The sequence below is a fragment of the Pteropus medius genome, unplaced genomic scaffold (assembly GCF_902729225.1).
Source record: "Pteropus medius unplaced genomic scaffold, Ma_sr-lr_union100, whole genome shotgun sequence".
In the NCBI taxonomy this organism is placed as follows: Eukaryota; Metazoa; Chordata; class Mammalia; order Chiroptera; family Pteropodidae; genus Pteropus; species Pteropus medius.
In genome coordinates, this window is record NW_024352787.1 from 14,408,093 (window position 1) to 14,434,593 (window position 26,501).

General features: G+C 35.5%; 1 protein-coding gene across 1 annotated transcript in view; it reads right to left on the bottom strand.

The window, feature by feature from the left end:
- Positions 1-1,930: 1,930 nt before the first annotated feature.
- NRCAM (neuronal cell adhesion molecule) overlaps positions 1,931-26,501 on the bottom strand; it is a 258,892-nt gene continuing 234,321 nt past the window's right edge. The window contains 8 exon segments of the mRNA XM_039849322.1: positions 1,931-4,435; positions 4,982-4,993; positions 10,758-10,836; positions 11,350-11,481; positions 15,377-15,520; positions 23,059-23,235; positions 23,856-23,978; positions 26,256-26,460. Coding sequence (XP_039705256.1) covers positions 4,198-4,435; positions 4,982-4,993; positions 10,758-10,836; positions 11,350-11,481; positions 15,377-15,520; positions 23,059-23,235; positions 23,856-23,978; positions 26,256-26,460 — 1,110 coding nt within the window. The 3' untranslated portion in view covers positions 1,931-4,197.

The following is a 26,501-nucleotide window of genomic DNA, read 5'->3' on the forward strand; positions in this document are numbered from 1 at the left end:
CATTCACAAAACATCAAACCATTGGTGGCAGTCAAAATGGCACTTTCTGGAGAAAGGGAGGGGGTGAACCATTTTAAGGACATGCCCCCATTCTCACCCCCAGCAACTTGCAGCAGTGATGGAGTGCCTAGTGAGAGCTAGGAGCACATTCTTCCTTCCCCTGCTGATCAACTAGCAGCCACCTGGCCACAGTCAACAAAAGAAAGATTAACAGGCTCATGGTGAAACGTCGGAGAAAGCTGCAAATCCCATTTCCTCCGGTGGCAGCAGACAATCATCTTCTGCACTGTCAGACCTCAGTCTGATTATCAAAAGTGGTTTGCACTATTTCTCCAGAGGCTTCATTTTCCCCCCGTTTCTTTTGCACTGAATAAAGCACGGGAGCCCTCTGGTGGTAATTTGTAGAAAAAAATCTCTTGAGAGTGAGAGATTCACTGAATTTGGGTGAGAAGTCCCAGCTCTTTGTATGTTTCTTTCTTGCCCCCAATAGCCATTTCCAAAATCAGCCATTAAAAGTAAACCAAGGCCATTATAAACCATCTGGATAAGGAGGCATCAATGGATCAATGTTTTCTTTTCTTTTCTTTTTGTGATCAGGCTTACAATTTGCCAGCCCCAGTTGCTAAATAGAGCTGTGACTGATGATGTGATCTGAGGATATGGACGGTGAAATCTGGCCACAGTGTGAAGTAGGGTCTTGATTTCCTGTTTGGAGGTGAATGCTCTCTGTGGTAGAAATTCTAAGGTCTAGATAGCATTTTACAATTGACTTATAGATAGCAGGCTCCCTGATCTGTGGCTTCGCTTTCCACAGTTTCACTTACCCACAAGTTGATGGGGGTCTGATAATGTTAAGTGGAAAAATTCCCAAAGTAGACAATTCATAGTTTTAAAGTGCACACTGTCCTGAGTAGCATGATGAAATATCGAGCCGTCCTGCTCCATCTCGCATGAGATGTGAATTATCCCTTTGCCCAGCATTTCCACTCTGTGTATGCCCCCCACCTGTTAGCTACTTGGGAGCTGCCATCTCGGGTATCTGTCATGGTATCACAATGCTGGTGTTAGAGAAACCCTTATTTTAATTAATAATGGCCTTAAAGCCATTCATATAACTTTCATTACAGTATATCATCATAATTATTCTATTTTATCATTAGTTATTGTTGTTAATCTAGTACTGTGATTAATTTATAAATTAAACTTTATCATAGGCATACACACACACACACACACACACACACACACATATATGAAAAAACACAGTAGATACAGGGTTTGGTACTATCTGAGGTTTTAGGCATCCACTAAGGGTCTTGGAATGTATCCACCTTGGATAAGGGAGATGACTGCAACATGTTGTCCAAATAACTGAGTAGGGACAGGGAGCTCTGTGCCAGCAGAAGTTCTCATGAGTGGAAAGCTGGGACCAGGAGACAGGTGAATAGGGTAGGTGGTAGAACGGAGGAATAAGCTAGACCTTGACTGTTTACAGGACTAGACAAGTTTGAGATGATGAGAAGCATAGGGCTGGGGAGAAGTGAATGGATGACATACCCATAATACTTATAAATGCCTAAACTGTCTCATCAAGTAGGAGAGGTTTAAAGAATCCCAGCTGCCCATGGCTGGGGAGGGTGAAGGTCCAGGCAAGCAGAAGAGAGGCTGACAGCAGGTCCCGGCACCGTGGAGGTCAGGTTCCAGGAAAGAAAGCAGCACCTGATTTCTCAGACTGTTTCTCAAAAGGCTAGTAGTATCTACTTCTGCTTTTCGTTAAAATTTCTTGGTATGTTCCTATTTTATTAGCCATTTTATATTGTGTTTGGTTTTGCATTTAATTTTCTCTGCAAATAATAGCCCTTTAAAAGCAAAAATCAAAATGTATGCTATTTTAAAACATTAGGAAATATATGTTTGAAAAAGTTAAAAATCACAAAGAGATCAAGACTGTTTAATAGTTACTTTGATGGAAATCCAGTCACATCTACCTGTACCATTACAAATACCATTACTTGGACATTCACACTCTGTTAGGAACATGATATATTACAAAAGAGAGAGGGACTTTTAAAACCACATTTAATTTTTAATACAAAAACTATTGCACTATTACAGATGTGATCCCTTCATGCACAGATAAATTTAGCATCTACTATTATGGAACAGTAAAAACTACTTTTAATGTTCCCCCAAACATTGGCAATTTAAAGTAACTTTTATCTTTGTGCTCTCTGATGCCAAGTTAAGGCCTGTTTTGTCTTTTTATATTTCCATTAGGAAGGCTGATCTGTGAAAAGTAAGTATGGAGACATGAAAGTATTTAAGGCCATCTTTATCTGGGATAACTTCAAACTATGCTTTACCTACATGTATCAAAGATGTCAGGTGACTAGGCCTACTAAGCCCCACAGGCAAAGCTCTGAAGAGTTCATCTAGAAACTTGCTGTCAATATGTAGACTAGTTCACTATTTCAATTTCACAGCAAAAAGGGAAAATAAAAACCCAAAGTTATTTAAGTAAATGTTTTCCAATCCCATGCACTGTATTAATTAGCTAACTTCTTATACAGCATAACATAAACGTTTTTTGCATGTTTATTATTATGGAACACCTATAAGCATATAGCATCTACGCTTTAAGTGTATTTACAAATTTAACAAAATATCTACATATAAAAAGCTTTACTTAAAATTAAACTTGATGCAAGTTATGAGAAACCAATTTATTGGCAAATGAAACTGAGAATTCCTTCAACCATAGGTTGTTATAGAATTTCATATTTGGAGGTAAACCATCTGATATTGTTTATGATTATGGTAGAATATATACTTTTTTTTGGAACTGCAGATGGAATCCATTTGACTCTTAGCCTTGTTAGCACTTATCAGACTTCTTAGATTCTGAAATGTGTCCATAGCAATTTGCATACAGATTGTTTAATGCTGCAGAGTTTCAAAAGCTGCCACATAGGTAAAGACTTAGAGAATAATATATTCCTGTTGGCATGCTATTGTATGCTTTTAGTGTTGGGATAACTTGCTTTTTTAAACAATTTTCTGCCAAGTTGTTATCTTTCTTACTGAATGGGACTTGTTTTTAATAGAAACCATAAAAGACCACAAAAATCCTCATGTGTTCCAGTTGGTGGCAAAGCTTTTCTTTTTATACATATGGGGACAAAGTTCCTTAAAGTAAACTGTTTTACTAATTTTATTTTCATATTTCCTTTTCTTCCATCATTGCAGTTTTCATTATCTCTGCATTTTAAAAGTCACTTTTAGACAATGACAGTAATCTAGGACTCCACATCGACTGTACCAATGGTACAGAAGCAGTAGGTTACAGAATACTTCTTGTCTGAAGGCGTTGCATGTGTCTTGCCCTGTGCTTTCTGGAATAAGTTGTGAAATTTAATTGGAGTGATTTGTTTTTTGATTCTTTCAGTATGGCACAAATGCCAAAATGCATTGCAATACACACTGTTTTCGCCTAAAAACGACTGAACATAGAAATGATGTATAAAGTAGAACACTGTACTGCTGTAATACCTGGAAGTTTAAGAAGGCTACGAAGTGACAGGAGCAAAGAGCAGGTGACAGTGTTTCAGTAAGCATCAGCGAATGCAACTGTCATGATTAACTCATTTAGCAAGTATATACTGTACATATTGTTCCTAACAGTCTCCCCAAAACACTAACAGCTAGACAAAGAGTCACCAATTTCACAACAATGTCCACAAAGACATTGAAGTTCTAGAGAATACTACAGTAACACTCTGGACAATGGAAATGGAATTTAGGGGTTCAGCTGAGGATAGTATAAACAAAATATCAAACCACATTTTAATAACATACACAAGTATGTCCTTTAACTGTGTGTAGCATTTTTCATGCATCATATTTAACTGTATCCTGAAGAGGAAATAACATAATCTGTGGATGATGTCGTATTATTTTTATCAGTTCTGAGGAAATCAAGAGTACCTATTTTGAAAGAAAAAGTATGCACTTTGCACTGCACTTCACATTAACATATCATTTGACTGAGTTACATTCTTGCTCTAACTGTTCTCATAATATTAACATACAGCAGAACATATACTTTCTGCCTCTATGTTCACAGTATGAGAAGGCTGACAAACAAGTGCTTAAGATAAACATTCTAGAGGAATGGGATATTGGCAAAGAGCTTACAAATTAAACAAAGGAATTCATGGCGTTGACAGGAGAAGGTGCCTCTGAGCTTTCATTTCCTTCAGCTGGTTCTTTCTCTTTCTTACCACTGTATTGTCCAATAAAGGAGCCGTCCTCATTGAACTGGCCATTCACCCCCTCTCCATAGTCAACTAGGCTATCATCGCTATCTTCTTTTTTCACAGTTCTGTCTGAAGGTGTTCGACTGCCTTTTTTCAAAGGCTTGTGGTCTTCTGCATCGCTGGAAAAAAAAGAAATTTTCGTCAAGACTGGCATTTAGGTAAAATGTTTTGTTCTTAAAGATTATGCATGCAAATTCTGATAAAGCAGATGGAGTCCTGAGCTTCTCTAGCCAAATCTATTCATCAAGTTGACTCCAATGACTGGGATGTAGTTGCAACGAAAATCAGGTGCAGAAATGGTTTAATCATGAAGTCTTCAGTAGATGGATGGCTTCTTATTGTGCATGTCAATATCAATAACAGATTCTGGATCCCGATTTGGAAGCAATTCAGAAATAATCATAAGCATTAAAAAAAGAAAAAATTGAAAAAAGCTGAAAATCATCACTATTTTGAATTCAAAAGCGGGTTAAAGATTATGGTAAGTAGAGAAGTTAGTATGTTAAACTGCATAATATCTCTGATACCTTGGATATGAATGGAGAATGATTTTGGTTAAATGGGAAATATGGATTTTTTTTTTCCTGAGCAAGAACAAGCAAAATACTGCATTTCAAATAATTTTGTTATTGAGTGCAGGCCAGACTTGTAAACTTTAACCTTACCTTTCAAGAAACCTACAAATTCCATTAAAAGGATGCAGAAGAAACAAATGAAAATAGCCTAAGAAGAAAAGCACAATCCTTATTCTGATGGTATATAGTGTTTTTTTTTTTCTTCTGTAAGAATTTTAGTTATTTATTAATCTGGAAAGAGACATAATATAACTTCAAAGCACTACATACTATTAATGGCATGTTAATATATTCTAAAATGTAAGTGATTCCAAAAATGTAAAAGCAAACATTTCCTGCACTCGTCTTTATCCCAGGACTCCCTTCTCCAAAGTGTGGTATGCAGCCTATCCATGTTGGATGGAAATCTGAGGAGTGTAATTTAATAAAACTTTATAAGACTAATTTTTTTCTTATTTCTCTTGAACATGTAAGCACAACATCTGGAAGTAGAAGAGTAGTCATTATGTTTTAGCACATCCTCTCATGTGGTCATGTAACATTGGTTTAAAAAAAAAAAAGGAAAAAAAGGCAATAACAATTTTTGCCTTTCAAAGAACAAAAATACAGGCAAAATAAAAACATAATAATATTAGTAAAAAATTAAAAAGGCTTAATGTAAAATCGAGGTTGCATTAGCTGCAGTATTTCATCTACCAATTTGTGCTAGGACTTTATTGCTCCCTCTGTTTCTGAGAATGACTCTCTTTCTAGCCAAGATACAAATATTTCAAGATGCACAAATATTCTGCCTCTTCTGCCAATAATTTCTATTAGAGTTTTTAATTTTTCTCCAAGAAGAAAACTCAAGACTGGAAAATAATACTAGTTTAATATGACGCTGGCATATACTATTGAAAATTACCTGTTTCAATAAAACACGAGTTCTTGTCACAATCTGAATAAATGGTATTATCACAGATAAACAGCTCCCCAGACAAAAATAAGCTAAAGAAATGTATCAGCACCAAGCCAGTATTACAAGAAATGTTGGAGGGACTTCTTTAAGAAGAAAAAAAGTATCAAAAACATGAATAAAGAATGGCAATAACTACATTCCTATCAATGAGTACCTCAGATGGAAAAGAATTAAGTGCTCTGACCAAAAGATAGGGTGGCAGAATGGATAAGAAAACAAGACTCCTACATATGCTGCCTACAAGAGACTCACTTCAGATTAAAAGACACACACAGACTAAAAGGAAGGGGATGGAGAAAGACATTACCTTGATGGACCTAGAGGGTATTGTGCTGAATGAAGTCAGATAAAGACAAATATCACATGGTTTTACGTACATGTGGAATCTAAAGAACAAAATAAACAACAGCAACAAAAACAGAAACAAATGCATAGATACAGAAAATATTTTGAGGGCTATTAGATAGGAGGGGAGTTGGGGAGATGGCAAAAAAGGGCAAAGGAATTAGGAAGTACAAATGGATAGTTACAAAATAGACATGGAGATATAAAGTGTAGCATAAGGAAAATAGTTAACAATGTTATAATAAATATGTAAGGGAGAAGAGGGGTACTAGACTTAGTGGGGTGATCACTTTGTGAGTTATAAAGGTCTCTAATCACTATGCTATACAACTGAAACTAATGTATTATTGTATGTCAACTATACTTGAAAAAAAGAAACCTCATTGAATTGTACAATGTAAAAAAAAAATCCTCCACATTTTTATGAGGACTTTTAAGGACAGGTGGTGTTAGATATTAATTCTGAGCCTAGAATATGAGAAATTAAATAAATTTCAAAATAAGTCATAAATAGTCATAAAATAGTAACATATAGCCATAAGATATACTTTGATACTTATATCCATGAATAAAGGTGGTTGCACAGTGGAAGGAAATGTTCACATCACAATATTACAATTCAGTTCCTGAATTACTTCCTCAGGGAAGACTTCTTGTACTACCCTCCTTCTTTGCCACTGACTTGGTTTTGGCTTTGTGCTCCTGCTCCCTTGGTGCCGTTCCCTTTCATAGCACTTTGCACACTATGCTCACATTGTTCTTTTACTTCCCTGAATCCCTCACTAGACTATAAATCAGTGAGATAACATTCAGTTTGTTTTAATATCCCTACAGACTGGTATACAGTAGGTGCTCAATAAATATTGGTTGAACTAATTCATTGCAATGTAACAATAGATGAGACAGAGAACATTTTAGAAATTATTCAGAATGCTAACATTAAAAAAATTTCATTATTTCTTAATTAATTTTAGAATGTTAGACAAAGTACCAGAATATATTCTTTACCTTCTCTTATCCTAAGAATGCATTTTAGAGTTCACTTTTTCTTTCTTTCTTTCTTTTTTTTTTTTTGTGAAAGCACTTCAGGGTTGTGGATCCAGAAGGAACCTTTACTGAGTAAAATTTAACAACAATAGATAAATCTGTGATTGTTTGCTCTGATTTGCCTGTGGTCGCCACCCTACCACAGCTAAACCACGCTCCAGTTTTATTGGTATTCATGACTCAGTCTTCCCAAACACCGTCTCTAAAAGTCTGCCGTTATTTATACTGCTCACACACCAGTTTATGTTTGTGATTAGAATAAATCTAAAGTAGATAACAAATGTGACACATTTTCCTATTAGACAAGCTTTACGAGCAGGGGCTAACATGCTTGCAACAGGATGTGCTCACGTGAGTGACAGGATCCCTGTGCCAAGAGCCTCCGTTTACGCTATGAGTTCAAGTACCATGGCTAGATTCATTCTGGTTTTAAGAAGAATGGATCTAAAGAATGAAAAATACTTACATGGCTGGTTGCATTGTTTCTTTGATTATTCTATATGCTAGTAAGAATGCAGACCCTACTGTCTGTATAATTTAAGAAACAAAGAAAGATGCAGGCTTCCACCAAAGGGTAACTGCTTGGGGATGGGTATCGGAGTGAAAGCACAAGGTTACCGCACATGAAAAAAATCAAATTTGGTCACTGAAGTTCCATCCCTCTTTGCACTATGAAATATCCTCTGGCTCAGAGCCAATTATGTAGAAACTGTTTCATCCTCAAACTAGAGAATGAACAAATCTTAAACAGAATAAATTTACATTTAGATAGTAGCCCTAATTTTGTGTGTGTGCGTGACCAGCACAGTAATTTATCTTCAGAATGAAAAAAAAAAAAAGAGAGAGAGAATCAATTAATAATACAGAGCTCAAAACTTCCAGAAGGTGTAAAGCAGAGAGGGGACCTTGGCAGTTTAGGGAGGAGAATGACACTTAAATGTTATTAAAAAAAAAAGATTCTGTAATAGATAGTTGGAATCATTTTCATTAATTGTGACATCCAAGAAACTAAATGTCTTTTATTTTTTTTAAGTAGAAAAGAAACCAAATGGAAAAATTCTGAGGTAGTGTCAGAAAGTCACAGGACGAAGCCACATCTTTAGCAAAGGATGTTTGGGTATTTGGGGAAGTCATTTCACTTGTGGGATTGTCTCTACAAACTTTCAGTTTCAGTAAAAAAACCACTAAGCTGAGTTTCATGTTTAAGACACCCGTCAGAATCTTATTTCCTTTGGTACCTCCCAGATCAATGTAATTACAGGTGTGACGAGTTTTTTGTCTTCACACATGAACCAATGGATTTTTACTCAATAGGCCCAAGGATAATTCTTTCTCTTCTGAGAATCTCAAAGTACAAACTGAAGGAAGCCATCTGAAAACACTTCACAAACATATCACACATAAATTAACACTAAGACAAAGACATATGACTAAATAAATGTAAGCACAGTGATAAGGAGGCCAGTAACCGAATACTTGCTATATATCGCTCTGGAACTCACAATCATATTAACAGTTGTTAGTGGATAGCTCATAGAGAATCATAGAAATCATAAAACTAGAAAACTCCAGAACAACTGTATCATTTTACAAATGAAAAAAAATTGAGATCTAGACAAATTAATTGATAGCTAGAGAAATCAAGGGTAATGGCCGAGTTGACAGTAAAACTAACAAGTCTTTTGATTACAAGCTATTTCACATTCATTCAACCTCCATTTCAGTTAATCAAGTTTTAATGGCATGGGCAGCATAGTTACCCTGAGAAAGCCACATTACACCAGATGATGGTTTCACATCACTATAGTAGCAAGTGGACATTTCAGACCTACAAGGTGAGCAGTTCATGGCCAGATTCATTTAAGCATGATATAGCAGAACAGAAATCCATCACCATGTGAAGAATGTACGATATGCAATGCTTTATTTTCAGTCCATCCAAATACATAATTTTTTCAGGTTATATTAAAGATTTAGCTTCATCACAATAAATAAGGGAGTGGTATGCATATCCTGTGTAGTATATTCTAGCCACAAAAACTCTAGTCATCATCAGCTCACCTGTCTTACAGGGAAAACATGTAGAAGTAAGTTAAATCAGCAAAGATTTCAATTCATCCAGGGCAGGCCTCAGCTATGGCCACCTATCTGTAGGCTGCTCTTATGTGTTATGAAAACCTTCTGGGTGAATGGTGGGGGCGCTGCATGAAGTTTTCATAGACTTTCAGTCCTAGACATTTTTCTGCATCATAAGATAAAAATTCTGAGAAGTTTTAGAAATGATAATCATCTCTGTTGAAGAGATCAGAATATGAAAGCTTACGTGTGAGACACAAAGGTAAAACACTTGAACCTGCCTGAAAACTGGTATGAAACCGATTCTGTCAGAAAATCATTTTTTCTCAATCAGTTCTCATATTTCTTATCCTCAGCATTATTTCTCCCTTCATGATGTTGACATGGAAATACCAAAAATGAGCCCTACAGATAGGTAAAAACTAACACAAATATCTTATCTATAAATGTCATCTGGAAATCACATTAGTGAAATATTTTATTTCACCTAAAAGTCTTTTCTTCTGGCAAAAACATCCTGAAAATGGGCTCAGTGCATATTTAAAAGATTATATTTTATATAATCAAGAGGCTTATAGAAATTAAAAACAAGGTGTAAGAGTATTTTATAAATAGAAGTACTTTTTGGAACACCAAAATCCTAATCTTTAAAGTGAGAAAATATATATTTTGTTTGTGTTTTTAAACATATCAAAAACAATCATTTATCTCTTTAAAAACACCTATAATCCCTAGGCAAAAATATATTTGTTTAAAGAGAACCAACCTTCCCTCCTGTCCTTCCTTCTTTCCTTCCTTCCTTCTTTCTTTCCCTCCTTCTGACTATTTAGCACATAGGTTATGTTAAAATTTGTCCTTAATGATGGAGCCAAGCCAAGAATGTATCACCAAATTTCTGTGGGTTAACAAACTGCTTCCAGGGCTGTGATATTTCTTAATAATTAACAGTCTCTAAAACAAACTAGTCATCATTTATGGTTAATGGGCAGAGTTATTGGTATTTGTTTTAGAAAAATAAGTCCCAGATCCAAGATTAGAAAGAGTAATGCTGATTTTAAAAAGCTCTGTTTAGAACATAACAGGTATAGTTTCCTTTACAATGCTGGTTTGTAGGGTCTTTCTTGTTGTTCTAACTCTTATTGTAACATACCAGCTTTGCTAGATTGGTCAATATAGCAAGGACTTCTGGACAATATTATAGAGTGGAGGAGACACTGTCTCCAAACCTATGACTAAAGTGGAAATTTATTCTTAATGAAAAGAGAACATTTTAACTCTGAGGGATGTGTAAACATTTAGATATAGAAGTGTTTCTAAACTACTATTTGAGGAAAATATGAAATGCCAGGCAGAGTATGTTCCTGGCCCATCCTAAAGCGACGAAGTGTAGTATCTGTGCACGCAGGGAATGTGAGGGGCAGAAGAGAAGCAGAGGCTCACCTGTATTCTCCAAAAGTGCCATCATCTTCCTTCATAGGCTGGATTTCAGGATCAGCATGGGCATCTTCCTTTTCTTTAACTAAAAATTTCAAAATGACATTCTTATCTATTGATCCTGTGTTTTCCTATTCAAAGTTTTTAAGAGTGCACTCTTTGAGATATATAGCAGTGGAAAATATTTCTATATACATATGGGTTGTATAACATTAACCGTATTGGGAAGGAAATGTTACACATCGCGATATCAAGACTCAGTTCATGCATTAAATTCTTCCGGAAGACTTCACATACCTTTGCCCTCTGTCTGTTGGTTGTAGGTGCAGTTTCAGCACCTGTGACTTTTATGGAGCCTAAGGAAGTAGAGTCACTAATATTTTCAGAGGACAGATTAATTAACTCCCCCAAATGCCTTCTGATCTTTGACAATGTTTAGGCTCCCATTATATAAAAATAGATAAAAAATTATTTGAACAGAAAGTCCAAATTTAAAGCACTGGGAAGTACAGTTATTACAGTTTACCCTCACGATTTCTTTTTACTTCAACAGATAATTGGGCAGTATTACAAGGCAATTTTAATTTTTTTTTCTTACCTGGATATTTACCACCCTTGTTTCTTCTGATGAAGCAAACAATCAGCAAAATTAAGATAAGGAGAGCAACAGCACACATTAGACCAATGAACCAGCCCTGAGTTGCAATGTCCACCTGTCGGCTTGCCATTGCTGGAAAACAAATCAATGGTGTCAGTGGGGATGAGTTAAGGGGGAGATAAGAACAGTTATAGTCTCTTGTATAAAGAATTTCCATAGTTTATGAGCTTTTATGTATATTACATGTGGTCCCATATTGGAATTTGTCAGTTATCAATCAGGAGATATAAAAAACACTTAACTTTGGAAATTTTTCATTAAGTAAAACAATTTAAATAGAGAAATCTGAATGCTAATACCATTAAATTCTAAGAAACCCTCCTGAACATTGTGTTCACAGTTATTTTAATTATATATTCTCTAGAGAAACATAGTCTGAAACCAGTGAACAAATTTAGTGTTCGTAAGACAAATTGTTCATTAAATACAATGCTAAGAATATACTGAATTTTAAAAAGAACAAGAACAGAATGTATACATCTAATGGAGTATTTTCCCTTCAAAGGAACCACTTTGGAGGCTAAAATATCATTGTAATGATGCTGTCATTTTTTTGAAAGTTTTTGGAAATTTTCTGTTAAAAAAGAAAACTTTCTGCAAAAGAAACCTGTCCACATAAGATAACCAGCTTTATTATTTTTATATCTTAATTTTCACCTAAAAATATTACTTAGATTTGTTCATCTCCCTTATTATTCATCTTACTTACAAGAGTTGGTTCTGAATGACTTTTGCAAATTTCTGAAAAATCCAATTTACCCTCAAAAGAGCAATAGTCAATATTGAATATTGCTTAGGATCCATTCAAAAGACTTTGAAATATATCTTTATCAGTGGCATCATTATTAGAACAAGTGACCAGTTTAAAGAGAAAATACTCATTTACATGTATACATATTCTTTAAGTATTCGTCTCTTCTGTTTGAGTCAATAAATGTGAAGCCCCCTTTTCAACCAGTCACTGTGCAAACCTCCTAAGAAAAACATAGATTAGCATTTCTAATATTATTCAAAAGTATCAATCAAATGGGAAAAAGTGCAGCATCAATGGCTATTCAGACACGTCTATGAGGATTTGTTAAAATAAATTGGCATATCTTTTTTTTTAATAAAAAAGGTCTTTATTTTCCTCTCTTTTGACCATAATTAAGATAAAAGGTTTTCTTCTCTTGATTCATAAGCTTGCTTATATTATGCTTTTAATTTGATTGAATTTCTTCTGAATACATTTAATATTGTTAGGTTAGGTGTATGTGATCTCTGGATGCAGAAATAAGCATTGGCTACATGTATCTCAGGTTCCGACATATGTGCAAAAATATACTTCGTTGCCTTTGTTCTCCACACTAAGCATAGGGAGAAAAATGAGATGCTTAAAATCAACTGTGAAAAAGAATGCAAAAAATGTGTGGGTGTGGGTTTAAGAAATAAAATTAGAAGTGGAAATACATTATCTAGAATACAAATCAAATGTCAGTAGCCTTCCCCTAATAGCCCCTTATGCCTCACAGGTCAGAAGGATTTTGAGTTGTATTGTAACTTGATACAACTGAAGCACGAATGTAGACAGTGCTCCCCTTCCATACATGCACCACAATCATGATGATGATGATGAAAGTGAAGACAGTCAAAATGAGAGCTTACATTCTGAAACCCTTACTATCTGTGAGACACTGTGCTGAGAACAAAATCTCATTTAATCTTCACAACAATCCTTTGAGTTAAGCATGAGGATTAAGTTCATTCCAAGAGAGGGTAAAGAACTTGCCCAAGAGCTGGAGTTTGACTCAAGTCTGACTGGCTCCAGGGCACATGGTAGCAGCCATTATGCTCTGCTGCTACAGTGTTTTCCTGGAAATATGTCCAGACATCGAATCTGCAGATGTCTGAACAGAGAATAAAATATGACAAGGCCTTTCCACTCTGAAATAGGTAAAAGATATTTTAAAAGTCCATTATTATATACTCTTTGGCAATATATTTCTGTCAATTATCACATGGTCTTTGTGTGCTTTTTCTTTAAAACTGAATAAAAAACCCACTAGTGATTGAAGTTAGAGTCTTTGTTTTTAGTACGCGTAGTGATTTACAGCCTTGTCATAAATACGCAGGAGTTAGTCCAGTAGCCCTACAGGACAGAACAATGAAACTCAGAGAACAGGGAGCTGGATTAACAGTACATATTTGCTCCTAGAGGTAATATGTTAACTAAGGTCACTAGGGTTTAATTGGTATTTATTCTTTTTAATGGTTATGTTTATATGTAAGAGGTGACAAAAACTGGTTGTGGCTTCATCCTGTTTCTCCATTGCTGGCATACAAGAATGGCTCACCCATTATGATGCTCACCTTGAACTACCTGTCAGCTGCAGCTGGAATTATAGGCATAGCAACATTGAAGAAAAAAATTTTTTTCTAAAACGTCTGTCTTCTATCCTATAGAAGGACAAAAGATTCCACCTTGATTTTGTGGGTGGAATCTAATTCCAGCTAGATCTGCAAGCTGGAGTGCACTGGAGCCATTAGGAGTCCATAAGAACTGGAAAAGACAAACAGGTCATTTCTGAGACCACCTGTTTCCCCTGGGGTATGGTCCTCTGTCACCCTATAAGGGGAGTGTAGTGAGGGCATCTGCTCCAGTGTTGGAAGGCTGAGCCTCTAATCCCAGCTCTCCCACGTTCTAGCTGGGTGACAGGCAGGTACTCCGCCTCTCATTACACGTCATTAACATGATGTGTGAGTGGGTAATAACACTGCTCACTTCATAGGATTGTTGTAAGGACTGAATGGAAAAGCCATGAAAACCATTTGTCTGGTATAGATTAGAGCTGATTAAATGCTAGCGCTGTTATTATTACTAGCATTCTAGCTATAAAGGGACAGAATATCTACTTGAGCTGTTAGCATTTTGAAATTAAAAGCTATCGAAAATAATGAACACCTTGTATTACTAACTGTGAACTGATATCCTCTTTTAGGTTTAATACAGTATTTTTTTTAAAACTCTGTACATAAGTAGATATGAAAATACGAGGAATAGAATAACAAAAAATGTTTTTTTCTTTATATGATTTTAGCATACAAATATTTTAAAATGTAGTTTAGAGTAAATTATTGAATATTAGCTTTGGTTTCTTTCTTTTTAAAAACCATTCATGATTGTATATTTTCTAAACTATAAGAAATGACTTTAAAAATCATAATGTTTGGGTAATAAAAGACACACAAGAATACATTTTGACTCTGGGTTTTACAGGAAATGCAACATTTCCTCAAGAAATCATGAAATGACTGAACGTGACATGGATGTGTAAATCACAAAATGAACATGTACCATACAACCCTTCTTTAAATTTAAGTAAGCAGGGAGCGTTTTCCATTTTGTGAGTAAATATAAACATTCTTGACTCTTACATGAACATTTTTCTTTAACTTAGAAACTCTAATTATACTTCTGTGTTTTGATAATGTTTAAATAACTAAAATATATACAAGCAGTCAAACATGGTATGAGAAAAATGGAATACATTGATTGAAGAAATTCTTGTTCTATACAAGAACTGCAGGGTGCTGCTGGGTTATAGTCTTTTTTTGACATAAAAAACTGTGACTTTATCAATGAATTATTTCAGCTTCAAAAGACTTTCAAAAATTCTATTCTAACTCCGAGGGAGTTTATACGTGTAAATGGTGAGAAAAATTGACTTAAGTAACGTAAGTTAAGAATCATATTTAGCTCTGTTTTGGTAATGGTTTTTGGCAATAATATGATTTGCTTAATTCTGTAAGTCATTGCATATAAAGAGTCCAAGACAATTAAAAACCCCAACTCCTAACCCAACTGTGCCCCACAGAGAGACATTTGTGGCCCTATCTATAACATAGCACCACTAGCCCCTACCTTCAACTGGAGTGCTCAGAGGCTTCACCTCGGAGCATGAGCCAGAACTGGTGTGATATGCCTCACCTGGGCCTGTCTCAAACACATCCTCTGCACTCACAAAACCAGAGTCTCCCTCTCGAACTTTGTATGCTGTTCCTGGCATTAGACCCTTTAACCCAAAGAAGCTCTGAGAATCATTTACAGTTTCCTTCCTCCATTCTTCTTTGCCTATGGAAATTTTGCAAAAACAACAAATTATAATATTTTAAGGGGATGGAAGTCACTTAATGCTTCAAGAAAGGAAAATTCCTCTATAAGCTAAAGACAAAATCTAGGCTTCTTAGGTTTATCATTTTAGGTAATGTCAAATAAATCAATTGACTGAATATCCAGATAGCATATTAATTGTATATATTCCTGTTGTATTAAATTTTCTTTTTTAATACAAAGGAAGCTTTTTTATCTGCACCTTGCCTTATAAAACTATTGAGTTTCTCTATGATGTTTATAAAAAGAACTGTTACACATTAAATAGTTTAAGTGAACTATGGGAGAATTGTTTTTAAGTTCATAAGATGAATCTTTTGGCAAACTTAATGTCTTCGAGTTTATCTAAGTTATAAATTTAACCTTTCCTGGGTATTGGTCTTCTTAAAAGAGTAGTTATTTCTAAAAATATTATTTGCATGATAAAGGCCTCAATAGAAAGTTGAACTATGTTTACCATTTTGTTACAAACGTTCCTTGCCCACCCAGCTTATTATGTGCAGAGTACACTACAGTAAGGAGAGGCACTGGGTTTTCATAAAATGGCTGAAAGTTAAGGCTGTCCCATCTCCTGGCAGAGGTGGCCAGGCTGTAAGTGGAACGCCTGACTTGAGAATATATTAAACATTGAAATATGTAAGTGTTAATTTTCTGGAATTTCTGATAAAATTGTGTTGAGTAGTATTGGCAAAATGACTACTTTTAAGTCAATTTGATTTCTGCTACTTCAAGGTCCATTTTGAATAAGCTTTACTTCTTTCCTATTGTACTTACAAATATAATTATTCATTATTACTCATGTTTACATGTTGTGGGTATCGAACAGTTTTAAGTACCATAACATGAAAATAATATGCACTAGAACTCATTATGTTCCTTGTTTTGATAACAGCAACAAAAGAGATTCTTAGTTATGTATAAAATATATAGGTTGATGGTTCACTATAATTTTTTTAGATAAATCTGATTCATTTAATTGGATCCAGTTATTCTTCAAGATGATCCACAGTAAATCCTTAACAGAGTTCTTAATCTCTTAAAATGTATCCCCCAAATTAAAAACCGGGTAATGAAGTTGTTTCTTACTGCCAGCTACACCATATTCAACATAAAAGTTCACATGCTCTGGTCCCTCATATTCCTAAATGATAATGGCACAGGTCTCAGCAGCTGCGGCAGTAAGTTTGCTGATCCTGGGATTTACTGCTTGAAATAAATATACAGTAGAAAAATAAAACAAACAATCAAATTGCAACACCATACACACAAATAGAAAATAAGTTTAAGTACTCTGAAACTGTGCAAAGAAAATTAAATTAGAATTTACTGCCAAAATTTAGGATTTGCTCATATTTCACTTTCAATATAGACAGGCTTTTCGTTTATTAAACTAAAGCATTAGGAAATAAATCAATAATCAGAAATAATGATGCAAAATATTTAAATTTATGAGTTCTATCATATAGGTCCTGAATAATGTGAACTGTTGTCCACATCTTCATTTCCTGGCATAGTGTGGGGCAAGAGACTGGTGAACAACGCTGGGGGCAGAGGTCACAGAATATCAGAAACTGCAAGGTAAAACCCAATACTAGGTGGCTGTTTTTCAATCCTATTTATCATCTTAATGCAGATCTTTACAGAATTTGTGTTGGGGTGAGGAAAGATGCTTCGTAGAATAGTGGCTTTTGACCTGTTTTGAGTCACAGACTTCTTTAAGAATTTGCCTCTGCGGAGTTCAGGGACTCCAGGTGAGGGACACTTGCTTTGGAGAATGCTGGATGATTAGGGTATGCTGGAGGAGAAGCTGTAAAAGGAACTGCTAAGTACTTTTATCAGAAGTTAAGAAAGAAGAAATAAAAGGAATAAGAACTACTTCACTTGACACATCCTAGAGAGTAAGACAATCTTACCTGTTAAGTGTTCATTATATATCATGTTCTGAAAAAGGATGCAACCCAAATAGCTTCTTAATAGCCAAATTATGGAGATTATATGACACTATATGCTTGCTACTGAGTAAAGACAACACTTAGTGACATTAAAAGATGTTATTTGGCTATCTGAGGCTGACAATTATATCAGCCTTACTGCAACAGCCTAAACCAAAAATGACATATTTACAGATATATTATTTTGGTTAGTTAAAAAATGATAAGATCAATTTATTATCCCAGAGAAAAAATATCCTAGGATAGTAAATCAGAAGGTTTATTCAGACTCTAAAATTAAATTCCAGGTTATGTTATACAATTTAGAAACTAAAGGCCTCTACTAAAACAAATATAGTGAAATATCATTTCTTAGGATCAAAAGAGAAGTATATAAAAGAAATTAAATAATTTAATTTAATTACTCGACTTCTGAGATGATTCATCATCACGTGTATATTGTATGCCCCTCTGTGCTAAGGATGGGAAACAGCAGAGAGCATAAATGATTACTAAATTATGTAGTGTTCTTTTGTGGACCTAATAATTAATTTTAGCTGCCTGGGATTTTCCACTTGAAGAAATAGATAATGATAGGAATATGATCAATAAACAGTGACAGTAAATATGAACACGTGTGTAAAACATCAGTGGCAAAAAACCCAGGTAAAACAATAATTTTCTTTAAAAAATTTTGGAATCATGGAACTGAGGAATTTAATCTTGGTGTAATTATGAAAGATGGTCGAGGCAGAACCATACTGAAATACTTCCAACAGAAGAGCATTTAGCTCATTCTTAAAGACACAGAGAAGATAACAAAATTTCCTAAGGTTATGCCACTTGGCTACTTTTATGACAGAATTATAACTCTCCTAGCTTTGATGCCCCACTCATCCACTTTCTCATTGAACACTCACTGAACACCTATGATGTGCCAGTGTTTCCTGGGATGTGCTACTGTCATTTCTCAGCTGGGCGTTCTCAGCAGTCTGTCTCTAGTCTCTCTCCCTACTTTCTTTGTAGATCCCACCAATACAGTTACCTACATGTTGGCTTCTAAACTTACATATGTATCTGATCCTATCATTTTTCTGTTTAAAATGTGGATGGCTTACCCCTGCCTACAGGTAAACACAAATTCCTTAGTGAGGCACACATGGCCATCGACGATCATTTACATCCGGCCTCACCTAGCTCATCAGTCTCATCTCAGGTTCTCTTTTTCATGTATTCTACATTTCTGCCCAACTGGACTACTAGGTATAACCCAAACGTCCTGTGGGTCTTCAGTCCCCACATCTTTGCTTATTACCCTACCAAGAAGTTATATACTCCGATTCTCTGACTTATCCTCCAAAATTCTATTTGTCCACCAAGACCCAGTTTAATATTACTTTCTTTGTGATGTTTTTCCTGATCTTGTTTGGCAAAATAAATGGCTCCTTCCTCTATGCTCATATAACATTTTGTTCAATGATCCATTTAGCATCTATTTTTACTCTTTTTTTGTATGTTGGTCTTACTTGACAGATGTTAAGCAAACAAAGGCAGAGTATGTCTTACAATTAGATATGCAGTGCCTTAAAAAAGGCTGGTGCATTTTACATGCCGGGTAGACATTAACTATTGAACTGATTGAAGCTTCTATATAGTTCTTTTATGTTGTTGTTCAGACCAAATAAAGTTGTGAACATTAAACTTGGGTTCTTTAGCTTTTCCTGTTTCTTAACCTAATTGGTAGCAGTGGGACAGACTCTGGTATAATTATAAAGTGAGAGTCTCACCACAGAAAGGATCCCTCGCCAGCTCCTCAGTGCCCTCCTCTGATCAGCCCAAACTGGATGACCACAGTTAGCTGTTAATTAGGTCAACCAGGTAATTCCTAAGTCGCCAGTTTCTCCCTATTCCTGTATCCCAACTAGTCACCTCACAAAAATGTTCTGATAACTGGTCCCAAGGGTGAGAAAGTAAAAGCTATTAATAAAGCGGTGTCCATCCATCAGCAATACCGAGAATATAACTCAAATCCATTATCTGCATGTTTTTGTTTGATTTTTACACATGCCTTCACAGGTCTATTTCTTAGAATCCCAGACCCAAAACTATTTAAAAGGACACAGAAATTGAACAATTGCAGCCAAACAACTACAATTCTTACAAGGATACTGAAAACTGAGGACATGGATTGAAACAAGTGACTCTTGCAGATCTCAAGAGTATTTACATACACAAATTGAGGAGAATGGTAAGGAAAAGTATGGCATAATACAGCTGATTGAATTATCCTGGTTTCTGCTTCATGGTTTAAATAATGCTTTTGTAATTATATATTTGTAAGCTTGGGTTTTATTAACATCTGTAAGAAAATTAAAAAATGTAAACTCAGATGCATCTCTTTTTTCTCCTCTTCAATCAGAAGTGAATTAAAATCACTAGAAGCTGATGTTTCTATTGCTAAGGATATCACACATGTTTTCCCCTCAATGATTCATCTCTTATTTATTCTTTCATGTTGTTTTAAATTAAAATATAAAATATACATAAAATATTAAAATTTGGAAGGATGTGGAGCACTTTTATTTTGGTCCTCTCTGAGACTATATAAACTTTGCCTGGAGAAGAAAATAGAGAAAAGGATAGAATTCACTCTTAGACTGAAAAAATATTTTTAAGGAAGGAAATCCCAGGATAACAAATTCTTCTTGTGTGCTTAAAGTCTTATTAGTAAAATGTCAAAATCTTATGCAAAACTTTTAATTTCTGGCACACTGTTAAAAGAAACAATACAGAAAATAAGGATAGATTTAGCTTTCTTTTAAAAATTTAAATACTATTTATCTTCTTATCTGAGATCCAACAAATTTCAATGTTGGGGAGCTTCAAGAACCTTCTGTCACTCCATTTTCATTTGTCTCTATGACTATAAGTAATTCACAATTCAATTTAGTAATATTAAATGGTAAAACTTAAACTATTTTAATAAAGGTTTCTTTTAGTTAGTTTTAATTAAAATAAGCAGGTGATTTTTTTCTAGTGGCTTGCATGTCCTCTTCTAATATGACAAGGCAATGGAAAACTCACATTCACTTCACAGGAAGCCCTGTTGCAGCACAATTACTCTGCTACTGATTTTAGGCAGAGTGGCAGTGACATGCCCCCTGCATAGGGAAAGAGGCTAGGCTTTTTTTTACAATGCTCCAATGAAAGGTTACAAGGGGAATGCAGAAATAAGTTATTGTAAAACAATCAAGGATTATTTTAAATGATATCAAATATCCAAGGAAAGAAATATATATATATAGTTTATATCTTTTTATATTATTGTGGAAATTTTGAATTTTTACAACTTTGTCCTTTCAAGTCTAAAAACACATATATAACATTAAGATTACTGAAATGGCTACAGTTCTTATTCAAATTTATCTGATCTACATTTTACAGTCTATCAAGACTCTGAATATAGGCAAATTTCTAAGAACATAGAAGATTTATATATGTATATGCATATATATACATATATACATATATGTGTGGATATGTGTGTATTTATATACACACATACACATATCAGGGCAAAGCACTTATTTTCTTGGTCTTTTTCTTGATTCCTATTTGTACTCATTTAGTCTGTCAAAGCCCAAGGAAACCGCTGGTGAGGGGTACTCCGCATGAAAACAGTGTCCTGTGGCAGGGACTCCGCTGTTATCTAAAGAGCTGACAGATCAACCAATGACTAAGAGTCAAAGATGGGGAATCTTTGGGATTGCCTCAAGTGGCAATTACAGGCAGCATTACATATTACATATTACAAACGCCATTCTCTCGACAAATCTTTCTCACCTAGAGACTTGGGAGAAATAGAGGAGAACAAAAGTAACCTATTGTGATAGTTGGCTATTACCCAGGAGGAGGAGACTTGAGCAGTTTGGTGAAGACAGGATGGAGTAACACAACTGAATAGAGCATGCAGGCTGATTGGAAGTCTTGCTCATAGGGGATCCTGGTGGGGAGATTTTAATTTGCTAAGCTGAAATTTCAAACGGACAGTGTAGTGTAATGCCAGCAAAGTGTACACTGTGCCTATTGAGTACAGGTAAATCAGATTAGAATGGAAAGCTCAGTTGATCTGATTTCTTACAGGCTGTTTTAATCACAAGACTAATGTTTCTGAACCTTTAATATGTGGCACGACTGTATGGAGGATCTGTGATAAATCCAAAGTTTTGATCTTGTCTGATTCAGCCATAATCATATCATTAGAAGATTAAGATTTGTACCAGGGATAAGTCTTGAGAAGAAGTCTTAGAAGAATTCAATGTGTGGCTTTCTATTTGTAAAAAAGACTGGATGTTAAATTTAAAGCCAAGAACTTCCAAGATCTTCTCTTTCTTTTGGTGTTTCAAAGCTTATTTTATTTTCTCTTTTAACCCATGCTGCACTTCCCCATGTTTAACATTGCAAATTTCACACATGTATAAAGTCATGCAGATGAATTATTTTACCTTTGCCTGCACCTACATCAGGTGGAAGAATACCAGCTTTAATGAAGGGAAACAGAAATAGGACACTATATAGTTAAATGTAACACACCCATGATCATGTAAAGCTATATAAAACACTTAATAAAATGCTAAAGCATGCAAGAAGAATGAAGTGTACCATATCAGGTACAGGGGACAAAGATACGTTGGCGTCCTCAAACTTACCCAGTAATCCAATCCACACATTACTTAAGGTATATTATTCATACTTGCCTATTATAATGTAAGAAGGCTTAGGCTATCTCAAACCAATTTTTGGTAGAAATGTCAATTTCTTATGCTATGGAAGATAATCAAATAAATAATCTTTAAAGAATGCTACAATTTAGAGACATGCAAAAACAAAATCTAATTTTACAATATTTTTGATCATTTTCATTAAGTTTTTCAAAATAATTTTTAAAAGTATGAAAGGAAGTGTTAATTCATTTTCTAGATACTTATAGGGACTATTTTGCTTTCTTTACCACATGGCATACCAAATTATCAAGTCCCATGCTCTAACACAAAATAAATGCCCTATTTAAGAGCTGTTTCAATTTCCTTGTTAGAAAACCTAAATCAGAATGTAAAATAGCAAATTATTTTCTGGCGAATCAAGATCAGAGCTAGAATTAAATATATTTATTTGTATATACATATGTGTGCATCTATATGTATTACATGTATGTGTATGTATATGTGTGTATGTATATGTGTAAAGTAGTAAATAGAAAAAAAAACTGTTGCCTTGAACTTCAAAGTCAAGTGTGGCAAAATAGTGTAATCTTCCACTCTCACCTCAATGTTTTAATAAAAGTTTAAAAATTTCATAAGGACTTAGAAAACAAATGTCAAGCTGTTATTTTAATATGAATTAAATAACTGATTTTATATATATCAAAATGAGAAATTACAAGTAAGTGTTTATATTAATTGGGTAAGATGGCTACTCCATGGTAAGAAGGAAAGCATAAATTTAAGTTAAAATATTTTTGTTTCACAATATTTATAGTTTTATGAATTTTATACATACCCATCTTACCTTCATTCACAGTCGTTACTGCTTCCTCTGTTATCTGACTTCCTGATCCTGCTGACGTTTGTGCATAGAGATAAAATTTATACCGAGTACTGAAATTTAAATTTTTTAAAGTCCAACGTGTCTTGTTGGCAGGAATTTTCAAATCTACCAGAGGACCTAATTCATGGGTGCTGTTAACTGTCAAGAAAAAATAATAAACAAGTGCATTCCCCATTAATTGCTATAGGATACTATTATAAATAAATGTATCCACCAAAAATGTCAAACTCGGATTACACTGACTTTTGTAACCCTACTCGCTTTTTGCCTGACATAACTAATAATCTTTTACAGCTCTTATAATGTGGCATAACAAGGGGAAATATATTCCTCATTGGCTTTTAAGCTAGGGAAATTTTATAATTGAGTAAAAATAGCATTTCTCATCTCTGTGTTTTCGTAGGTGGAGAGGTGGAGTAATGTATTATTAAATAACCCCAAACCTCATCTTCAGAAGCCCGTGACAAAGGAACCCCTCTCACTATTCTCTAGGTATAGATTACCTCTACCTAATGTAATGATAGCACCTACCTAAACCCCATGCCCAAATACAGATTATTCTACATAATACTTAATTTTCAATAGCATGTATGTCATTTTTCTTTAATAAGTATCATTTGAAGTTCCTTCTGGAATAACACTTGAAGGTATATGTATAAATTCTACAGCTATAAAGAAATACTCAGTTTGTATGTTAAGATAACAGTTGTTTCCCCTTTTAAATGATATTTTCCCTTTATTTTCTCCCAGGAACTTACTTGGCTGGTATTTTAAGGTATACTCAGTCAAAATGCCATTCGGATGGCTTGGTGGGTCCCATTCCAAAGTGAGAGAATCTAGGGTTGGATTAACAATCTTCAAAGAGGACGGGGCACTGGGGACTTATAAAGAGAACATGGAGTCAATACAAAGGTTTTTGAATATTTCAAAATGTATTAAAATGACATATTTCACTATATTTACACAATTCATCAAGATTTTTGTTTTTCTTAGCACATTCTTGTTCCTGATTCAGCTAAAAATAAATTAATAGAAATCTGTGACAGGTACCCATTTAATTATTCTCTTCTTCTTTCTTTCTCACCATTTCCATTAGATTCATTAAAACTATCCTCTCAAAATACGAAAAGACTTTGCCTTTATATGGACTCAAACCAATATTTTAAAAAGAGACAGTACTTATTTGTTTCATGAATGATGATTAATAAAAGTAAACTAGTAACTAAGTGAAACTATTCTAACCAGACCTTTGAGTAGAGAAGCAGCTGTGTTCTGGGCTATTAAGGGCTGTTTTCCCCCAACAAACCAGGTGTCTCCAAACAGTCGGAGCATCCTGCCTGCTGGGCTCTGGGCAGAGCACTTCTCATCCGGAGAGGTGAGCTGACAGATGCCCAGCATCTCATGGTGATGGAGAAAAGCCCCAGTGCTGGCAAACCCCCGGCTCTGCAAAGGCCTGCAGGGTGTCAGGTTTTCTATGAGAGAGGCTGGCAAGTTACTAGAGGGGACATGCCTGGGCTTCTTTTATTCACTCCTTAAAAAAGGATGATGGATGGTAGCAGCTCTCGCTCACGATCGTTACCGCCTCTACCCAACCTACCATATTCCCTAGATCCACCAATGGCACCACTGTCCCTCCTGTCACATTAGTCAGAAACCAAGGACTCAACCTAAATTTTTCCCTCTGCCTAATTTCCACCATCTCCTGGGACACTAAATCCTGTCAATTCTACTTTGTTCACCTCAACCACACCCATTCCCTCCCCTCCTCTCCGCCACCACTCCACTTCAGGCCCTCTATGGCCTTTTCCTAGGCCTAGAACAGTCCTGGCACACTGTTCAAAGCTTCCCCAAACCAATAAGTGGTTCCTAACTTTTAGAGATTACAGACCCCTTTGAGAATCTGATGACAGCCATAAACTCTCCCCAGAAAAATACACACATTTTGCATACAAGATTAGAGAGTTCACAAGCTCCTTAAACTCATTTATTGACCCCCTATGAGACTATAGCCACCAGTTAAGAGCCTCTGGCTTATAACAACCATAGCATTTAAGACCATCCATGATACGGTTCCTCTCTAGCTGACCTTCCTCTCTTTTCTCACCATCCAGTGACACAACTTACAGTTCCCTGAAGGAGTCATGCTGTTTTACACCTTTGTGTCTTCAGTCTATTTCCTCTTCTTTATCCTTAAATTCTCTGATCATCTCTTGACACCTTCCTCTATGACACTTTCCTCTGAACCATCTAAAGGATAAGTTTGAGGTCTCACTTGAGAAAGCCTCAAGTAGAAGGATCCCTTAACCTCTAAGGAACAATGAGACTGAGGACCAGCACTTGTCATGTGATGAGAGCTGGGACACAAGATGACTCTCAGGCTGTTGGGCAGCTGCCAACATTACAAGCCCTTCAACCATGAGCCAGGACATGGTATGTCTGTGAACTGCTTTTATCTAAAAGGCCTAAAGAATCCACAGAAGTTATCCAGCTCATTTTCAATCCTGGCTTGAGAAAAAATTCAAAATAGGTAAGGATGATTTTTAGTGCCTTTTAAAATCCCTGTCTTTCTTACTTATGGTTCTTCTCTCCCTCATCCACTTGGCCCCCATGTCCCTGCTCCCACTGCCACATCAGTGTATATTTGATCCTCCCTTGCTCTTTCTCTTGCAGTGGCCCATATTTGCAATGACTTTTTCCTTCTCTTCCCAACCCATTTTGTCAAGATTTTCAACAGTCTAACTCAGCTCATCTTTAGCATTAACTATGAAGATGCACTGAGAAAGAAGTAAATTATGACATAGGATTATTTTCTTTTCCAGATGTTTTTGTTAGGGTATCACATTTAGTTCTCATGGTTTTCAGGTGAGGTACCTGAGGCTTACAGAAGTTTTATAACTTGCTTCAGGTCAGAAAGTTAATGACACAAATAAATAAAAATTTTAAGTCAAGAGAGAAGGGATTTTAGGGCAGCATTTTGTGACCTGAAGCCTTCCACATATGAACTGATACTTTTCCAGCTCTGTATGTGCTGTGTTCATCTATGGAAAAATCACGTTTGGCTTCCAGAATATACTTTATTTGGGGGCCCTTATGTCATGCAAAGCCCCTCAGCATGTGCCACATGTTGTTAGGATCTCAGGGACATGTCTACCCCATACCTCCTTCTGGAGTATTAAAGACCCTGTCGGGGCTGGCTGGGCCTTCCCCTTTCCCATTGACTACGCGGACGTTCAGTGTGTAGTGGCTAAAGGGCTCCAGCCCAGGCAACATGCCGTGGGTCTTGCTTCCCTGGAAAGTGAGGATCTTTTTCTCAATGTGGCGTCTATTTCTTTTTGATGAATTCTGTGCCTTCCAGTAGTAAATCTGAAGCAGTAAGAACAGAAGTCAGGGATGTAAAAAGAAGC